Source organism: Mesoplodon mirus (genome assembly GCF_964341445.2).
Source record: "Mesoplodon mirus genome assembly, chromosome: 5".
Classification (NCBI taxonomy): domain Eukaryota; kingdom Metazoa; phylum Chordata; class Mammalia; order Artiodactyla; family Ziphiidae; genus Mesoplodon; species Mesoplodon mirus.
In genome coordinates this window covers 37,013,344-37,021,974 of record NC_138980.1, presented here as the reverse complement: position 1 = coordinate 37,021,974, position 8,631 = coordinate 37,013,344, and the positions used below count along the sequence as shown (strand labels likewise).

At 53.6% G+C, this 8,631-nt stretch overlaps 1 protein-coding gene across 1 annotated transcript in view; it reads left to right on the top strand.

Moving 5' to 3' along the window:
* The window catches only part of RFX2 (regulatory factor X2), a 98,136-nt gene that overhangs the window by 50,208 nt on the left and 39,297 nt on the right, over nucleotides 1-8,631 (top strand). Inside the window, exons 3-6 of the mRNA XM_082622736.1 lie at nucleotides 1,448-1,560; nucleotides 4,464-4,553; nucleotides 6,499-6,578; nucleotides 8,033-8,294. Coding sequence (XP_082478862.1) covers nucleotides 1,448-1,560; nucleotides 4,464-4,553; nucleotides 6,499-6,578; nucleotides 8,033-8,294 — 545 coding nt within the window. The remainder of the gene's footprint in view (nucleotides 1-1,447; nucleotides 1,561-4,463; nucleotides 4,554-6,498; nucleotides 6,579-8,032; nucleotides 8,295-8,631) is intronic.

Genomic DNA, 8,631 nt, shown 5'->3' with positions numbered 1-8,631 from the left:
GAGGCACCCGTCACTGCATGGCTCTGGGGACATCTGGTGGTGAGAACTGAGTCAAGGTCACAGGAAAGAGAAAAATGCCACAGGCACCACCACAGTCCATCCAGTGGCTCTTGTGGCACCAAAGGCATTTGGGAGGGGGATGGGGAGTCCTGGGAGAGTCAACAAAGATGGGATTGAGCCAACACTCTCAGATCCAAACACACACACACATCTTTCTGCTTCCCTTAGGCAAATTATTTTCATCTATTATCAGTTTATATTTTTTTAAAAAGGCTTTTAAAAAAATTCTCCACCCATTATTGGAGGTGGGGACCCTTGGGGCTATAGAGAAACATATATCAAAGTTCTGGCCGTAGGTCCTGGGCACCGTGGTTTGTGCCATGCTGTCCAGGCCTCCCTGGGGATCAGGAGCCAGGAGACTTCACTCCTGGGGGGATGTGCTCAGAGCCACAGCCAGGATGGGACAGGGACAGGGATGGGGACAGGTGTGTGTGACCACAAAACCACCTCCTCTCTATGCAGTTTGCGGATTGAACTGCTTCTCCAAAGACTTAAGGTAGCCAGTGGTTATTAAAAAGTGAAGAGGGTTTGACTTTCAGCATTTTCCTGGAGTGACTATCGTCTGCCACTTCGTGCTGAGATTAAATGAATCTTTTGGTAGAGAATTTTTAAATTACCTTCTTGAAAGATATCTACACCTGGCTGCAGAGAAATGTACTTGTCTGCCTTCTCATGGGCAAAGGAGCAGAAGGCACTCTTTCTTATTGCTGAAATGCCTGAGGATTTTCCTCCAGCCCAAAGGAATGTGCATTTCTTTCTCCCTAAACCAGTGATTCTTAACCAGCGTTGAATCCATCCCCCCCCGGCCCCCACCCCAGGGACACTGGGCAATGTCTGGCGACATCTGCGGTGGTCACAACTAGGCGTGCCCCTGGCATTAAGTGGGTGGGGCCCGGGATGCCGCTCCACCCCACACAGGGCCCAGGACGGTCCCTCAGAACATGAATGACCTGCCCAATGGCAGCAGTGCCGAGGGGGAGACCCTGCCCTAGGAGGATGCGCTTATAGTTTGGGGTGCAGTAGCTCCGCAGATGGCCAGCATCCCCCAGGAGCTTTTGGTTTTGTCGGTAAATGAGTAAAGAAGTCATATGAGCCCGATCAGATCGGAAAGGGGGAGCTGTTGTCCCCAGCATTCAGGAATTCCTGCAGAGCTATTTTTTCGGGTTTATATTTGGAAAAACATCCCCTGCCTCCTCCCTTCTCTCTTCTTATGGAACAGTTGTGCAGCCTCTTCCCCCCTTCCCCTTCCTTACCTAGTCTGGCCAGGATCCCTGCATTTGGACTTGGAAGACTGCAGGTCATTACCACTCACCTATCGTGTACATTGCCTCTTTGGGCTTCGTGAAGACAGCCCTGCCCCACTCACTCTCTCTCTGCCTCTCTTTAGAACTGAGCATGCAGAATTCAGAGGGTGGATCGGATTCGCCGGCTTCCGTGGCTCTGTGTCCCTCATCGGCAGCCCAGGCGCCTGTGGCCCAGCCTGTGCCAGCCTCGCCGCAGGTAAGAGACCAGCCGCCCGCCACTCAGGCCGCTCCGGGAAAACCAGCGCAGCCAGGGTGGAGACGTGACCACCTTGGTTTTGAAAAACATTTGAATCAGCAGAGCGAGGAATCTCTATTTTTCTGAATTGACTTCTCAGCTCCACGGCTGCTGCTGTTGAAATGCACCCTCATTTTCCTTCCTCACTCCATGTTATTAGACTTTTTCACTGTTTGTTGTTAAAAGGTCCCACCAAGGAATCGATGATCCAAACTCACAAAGAAAGCCCTTCCCCGACTTTGATTTAGTCCATTCTTATCTGCTGGTGGCAGTTTTCTTGTACACTGGAAATGACCCTTCTACACAGAAAGCCTTTCTATCCATAAGGCAAAAGAGAAGTGAGAATTCTTAGGATTTGGTTCATTAATTGAATCTAGTGTTAGAATCGGTATATTCTTTAAAATTTGCAGAGAGAGAATTTTCACATTAAGGCTCTCCCAACTTCTAGATTTCTATAGTGGATTGAAATACACCATTAAGTAGACATAAACATAAAGTTAGTGACATAAATCTACCAGAAACCGAAGGTAACAGAACAGACTAAAATCATAGACATGTGCAGAGGTCCACTGTGGCCACGTGATCATCTATGATTTACAAATCTAAAAGTTAGGAGCACGACAGAAAGAACTGATTATGGCAAAAAAACAAACAGGGCTTCCCTGGTGGCACAGTGGTTGAGAGTCCGCCTGCCAATGCAGGGGACACGGGTTCGTGCCACAGTCCGGGAAGATCCCGCATGCCGCGGAGCGGCTGGACCCGTGAGCCATGGCCGCTGAGCCTGCGCGTCCGGAGCCTGTGCTCTGTAACGGGAGAGGCCACAACAGTGAGAGGCCCGCGTACCGCAAAACAAAACAAAACAAACAAACAAACAAAAAAAACCCCAAAAAACGTAACTCAGCAAAAGCCAAAAGGCAAACATCAAAGCCGTTTATTCAGTTTAGAATGTGTAGTCGGACATGTTTAGCATTTATTTCTTGGAAGCCTGGCCGCCCCAGCATGGGTGCTAAGAGGGCGTGATCACTTGCAGTTGTGGTGTAATTGGTTGTTTCCTTGCCCACTGAGCCTGATGCATGAGCCCTCCACCCCGTGCTTCCTGGGTTCCCTCTCACCAAACCCCCGTCTCTGATGCCCCTGGGCCTGGGTGGCAGCTGCCTTCACTGTAGCGGCTGCAGGCTGACTGGTCCCAGGGTCCTGCCATGGCCACCATGTACATCCCAGGCTCCAGGGCTCCGGTCCCTGATGGAGATGGATCCAGCCCTGCACCCCTGCCTCAGTGGCTGTGTCCCCGTCCCCGTCGGGCACCTCTCTCGCCTGCAGTCTGCACTGCACCCCCTGAACAGGGAGCACCCAGTTCATCCCCAGTAAGGGGCGTTCTTGCTCCCACTGTCCCCGTGATGCACTCTTCCTGCTTCCACTCTCAGTCTTGGCCATCCACCAGGACTTCCCACCACAGTGGGCGTGTTCTGCCACCAGCCCCACCAGGCTCCGAGCGCTGGCAATATAGCCAGTGCCACTGAGGAACTGAATTCTGTAATTCACTTAAATCGAAGTAAATTTCAGTGTCCACAGAGCTACGCAGCTAGTAGCTTCCGTATTGAACAGCTCAGCTTTGGAGTGTGTGCATGTATATCCTTAATATTCTTATTTATTTGAGGCAAAATTCACATGGCACAAAATTCACCATTTTAAGGTGAACAATTCAGTGACATTTAAGACATTCACAGTGTTTTGCGACCTCCACCTCTATCTAGTTCCAGAACATTTTCATCCCCCAGAGAAGAAACCCTGTCCCCATGAGCAGTCACCCTCCATCCCTCTCCCCCAGCCCCTGGCAACCACGAATGCACTCTGTGTCCCTATGGATTTGCCTGTTCTGGGTGTTTCATATAAATGGAGTCGCACACTATGTGTCCTTCTGTGTCTGGCTTCTCTCACTGAGCATCATGTTCTCAAGGTCCATCCACGTTGTAGCGAGTGTCATTGCTTCTGTCCTTTTTCTGGCTGAGTGGTGTTCCCATGTGGGTTTATCCATCCACTCTATTGATTTCTGTACCATCTGTGTTCTCTTTGCCTTTGGAGGGCCGAGTGTATTGAATTCTTATTAGAAGAGTGGTGTTTTCAAAGCCAAGCCCCACAGAATCACCACAACTGGTGTTACTTAGGGTCCAAGTGGGACGATCATAGACTCACAGTTGATGACTTCCAAAGCCCAGGCTTTACAGAAACAAAGCGCTCTTTTTCCTCCCTCACCTTGAGGGTACATTTTGATCCTTCATGTTTTCCTAGCTTTGTATGTCCAACCAGTCCTCCAGACCAAGTGACAAAGCCACACTGGGAAGACAGCTCAGGGGCCCAGAGAGCAGTCATGGAGTCCAGGAAGGGCCTGGACTGAGTCTGGGTTGTAGAACTCCTGATGCTGAGGCCGCAGGACATCGACCTGGCCTTGACCATTCTAAGCTTCCTTTTCCCTCGTGTGTAAAATGGGGGCAGGTCCAGGGGGTACTGATAAACGGTGGGGTGTGACCCAGCTCGTCTGGCAGAGGAGGTGGTGTGGACGACCAGCCTCGGCATCCAGCTCTCAGCCCATGTCACCTTGATGACTACCGACCCCAAGGAGGCAAAGCTGCTGGGTGTGTGTGTGTGTGCACGTGTGTGCGCGTGTGTGCACGTGTGCTCGAGTCCCCACTGTGCCCACCTAAATCAGCCTGAGCCGCGTGTGTGTGCGCCCACCTCTCCTTTCCTACCCATCCCGCTATGTTTCCATAAAGCGACAGTGGGCGCAGTCGAGCTGGCTGTGACCTGTGTTTGTTTCCAGGACTAACCTCTGACAAGCCTAAATGTCCTCTTTCCTTCCCTTTTAGAGGGTGTTGGTCCAGGCAGCAGGCTCGGCTCCCAAGGGGGCTCAGATGCAGCCCATCTCCCTCCCCAGAGTGCAGCAGGTGCCACAGCAGGTAACCACAGCACAGGTGACTCGGGAGGAGGTTAGCACGTAGCACCCTGTCTGAACGATGATGCATGCTTTTCTGTTGTCGCTGTTCCTTTTCGTTTGATGTGTTCAGTTCCTTACCAGAAAGTTCTTTTGGAATCTGTGTTTAAAAAAAAAAAATCTTTTGCTGCAGATAGGTTGCATCAAGCGAAGAAAGCTTATGATCTTTCATTCATTCAGATATTCAGCCTTTGGGGCGCAAGCGAGCCCCTAGGTAGAGCACGGGGTGCAGCGGTAGACACGCAGGCAGATAGAGGAGGTTTCTGGATTGGAAGAGCACGGAACCCCCTGGGGAGGCAAACTCATCTGCAGGCAAGTGCTGGACCCTCAGACGGGCACTTCTTGTGAAATTAAATGATATGAGAACAAAGCTTGAATGCGTGGGCTCACCAGCCAAACCGCAGCCCAGATCATCAGCTCATACAGGCAGTGTGATCTGAGCAGGGGTTGGCAAACCTTTTCTGGAAAAGGCCTAGCCGTACATTTTTCTTTTTTGGCTTTGCAGGCCAGATGGTCTCTGGCACAACCATGCAACACTCGTGAAAGTCATAAAGGAATGGTGTGGCTGTGTGCCAATAAAGCTTTATTTTTAAGAACAGGCGGGCCAGATTTGACCCGAGGGCCAGAATTTGCCGACTCCTGCTCTGTAAGATGCTGAATTAAAATTCGTTCAGGCTCCTGCCTGAAAGGAACCAGGAGCATAATATGGAGATGCCGAGACCCCAGAGGACACACCTCTCTCTTCGAGGGGCTCCTGCCCAGATTAGTAGGGTGTTTAGAGATGTTTGCCTGGTGCTGTGTGATTTTTGGGGTCCTAGGGGAGAAGCGAAGACATGGGGGTGGGGTGGGGGGCTAGCAGGGAACCAGCGGCCCTGCTTTAGCTCCTTAAGGGAGGGGCGACCACGACTCCTGTGATTCCAGAAGCTTGCTCTCCTCTGTGGGGCTGGGCCTGTGCCCGCTGTTTCTCCTGGGCCACCCGGACTTTGGGGCTGACCTCTGCATCTTACCCAGTCCGCTAAGATGAAGGGGGTTGTGTGTGTGCATGTGTCCCCCGGGTTGGGCTGTCCTCAGAGGTGGGAATCGGCCCTGTCCTGCTGCTGCATGAGAAGGCTTACAGAGAGGGCACGATGAGACTGGCCCTTGGTTTTCTCACCCCCAAACAAGGTTGAATCAGGGACCCGCTAAGCCTCCCTCTGCAGTTGGGTCCCGAAGTTCTGCACACAGAGCTCTGGGCCTCCACCAGCAGGGCCCGAGTCCCTTGGGGGTCATCAGCTGAGGCTGTAAACTGACCGACGAGGGAGGGGTCTTCCCACCGGCCTCCTCCCTCCACCCACCCACCCCCGCCCCACTCCAGGCACAGCACTCCTGCTGATTCTGCTCAGACCTTCAGAGTCTCTTCCAGCGTGGCTCCCAGGACCTCGACCCATTGCTGGGGACGGCCTCCAGGGCCACCGAAAAGAGTGGCAGGGGGGCGGTGGAGCTATGAGCAGCCTGAGCCCGCTCCCCTGCCAAGGGGCCGTGGGGGCATCGGGCGCTCCGAGGTCCGCATTCCGTCCACATCTCTGGCGTCTGCTGTCCAGCAAGACTGGCCCCTCTGCCCAGTGGCCAACAGGCTGCAGGCATCCCCCCAGCCCTGCTCTGCACCTTTGCTCTGAGCTGGGCTCCCCCCCGCACAGAATAGGGGCCCAGACCCGCTGCGGTTTCATTTCCATTTGGGCTCATCCGGAATACGTGGCCTTGACATGACTGTCTCTCCTGGTTTCTTTCTAGAAGTGCCAGCTGGGGGCAGGATAACTGTGATGTGGTACTAAGTGTTCACAAAAGGCAATAGGAGATACTTCTGCCTGAATAATCTGAAAATCCTGAGCAAGGAGACTCCGTGTAACACCAAATATCTGCTGTTGTTTCAGGTCCAGCCCGTGCAGCACGTGTATCCCCACCAGGTGCAGTACGTGGAAGGGGGGGACGCCGTCTACACCAACGGAGCCTTGTACGTGGTGTCCTCCCCCTCCCCCGAAAGGGGCCTCACAGGGAACCAACTGTAGGCCACATCCCAACCTTCTTTCACGACGCCCACTGAGCTCCCTTGGGGACGTGTTTACACAAAATCCTTTCCCTTACCCTTTGGGTGATGTGTCCCAACTATTACAATGGCATAAGTACATCACAGCCTGGTGGAGATTTCAGAAATCACAGACTGTTATACTTTTACTTCTAGAAAAGGCAGTCTTTAAAATCAAACCAAAAAAAACAATCCACCTTCTAAGTCTGAAGACATCCTTTGCAATCCAGAAACCGTGTCCATCTCTGCTATTTCATCCTGGCCTCTGTTAACCTCTGGCTTTTTCTGATGTTGGTAAAACTTGATCTTCCATTTGTCAAGGACGTCTAGGGTTTTCTGCCTTCAAACTCAGTGATGCTTGGGGCAGAAAATGATGCGTTTCCCAGAAGCTCACTGCGCTCGGGACGCGCGTCCTTTTGCTTGTTTCTGCCTCTGGTTTCCACGACTCCCGTCCTGAGGGCGCGGGAAGATTTGGTTGTGGTTAAAGAGATGTGATTGCTGGAGTCGTGGGCGCCCGCAGCACAACACTGAAGGCATGACACACACTGACCCAAAGGAGCGCGTGTGAAGCCTGTGAACCTCCAGCAGGCTCTGGGGGACCCTCCTCCGCAGCATCCTGGTTTGATTGCACTGCGGTCAGACAGGATGTCCCCTGGGGGTCGGAGAGGCTGCCCTGTCCCCCAGAGGGGCCTTCCCTCAGTCACCCCTGAGGAAAAACCCCTACTGACCGCCTTTCACTGCGGCCGGATGTACATCAACTGACATGGTTAATGATTTGATCCAGATGTTAAAGGATTTCAGACAAATTCTTGGAATCCCTTAGACATTCTTTTTATTATGCAATTACATTTTTTTGAAAAAACTTTCTGGTTTGAAAGAACTAGAGACTCCCAGGAAGTTGCAAAATTAGCCCAGAGTCCCTTGTACCTTTCACCCAGCCTCCGCACCCCCGGTGGTGACATCTTCTATGACTGCAGGATGGTATCAAAACCAGGGCACCACATCGGGCCATATTCAGCTTCACAGCCTTTAGGCGCACGTGTGCACACGAGTGTTTGTGTGTGTGTGTGTGTGTGTGTGTGTGTGTGTGTGTGTACAGCTCTACATGGTCTTATCCCAGGGGTAGACCTCCAGTAACCAGGGTCAGGTCCAGCCCTGCTCCACCCACCAAGCCCCGCCCCACCCACCAAGCCCCGCCCACGTCGAGTGCAATTTGCACGTGCGGTTTGTAAATGACCAGTTGCTGAGGGGTCAGCTGGGATCCCGAATGCTTTCGGAGACCATGGCTGTGAACGCGCTGTGTTGACAGCCGGGTCTGACTTAGCCACGTGCTCGGCGCCGTGGTTTCCGGCGTTTACGTGAAGCCTTCTCTCTCCCGCCAGGCGGACGGCGTACGCCTACAACCCAGAACCCCAGATGTACGCCCCCAGCAGCTCCGCGTCATACTTCGAGGCCCCGGGCGGTGCCCAGGTGACCGTGGCAGGCTCCTCCCCGACCGCAGTCCCTGCCCACAGCATGGTGGGCATCACCATGGATGTTGGGGGCAGCCCCATCGTCTCCAGCGCGGGAGCCTACCTCATCCACGGGGGCATGGACGGCACCCGGCACTCCCTGGCGCACACATCCCGCTCGTCACCCGCTACGGTATGTACGTCCCAGGCTCTCGGGGGCAGCAGGTTAGGCCCTGAATAGACTCTCGGCAGCAGCAGGGACGGTGAGTAGAAGGCAGCCGGGAGCACGAGCGTCGGAACCCCACCAGCCTCCGACAAGTGCCCCATCTTTGAACCTCGGGTCCTCCCTTGGTAAAGACAGAGGGTAGATGGCTGTAGCTGGTGCTGGGAGCGTTGCAGATGGGGAGGCAGCTCAGTGCTGGGAGATGCTGCTGCCGCTGGTGGTCCACCATGACCATCCTCATCGTCATCAGCCTCTCCCAGGCGGAGATCAACCCATCCGCGCGAAAACTGGGCTGAACCCAAGCAGA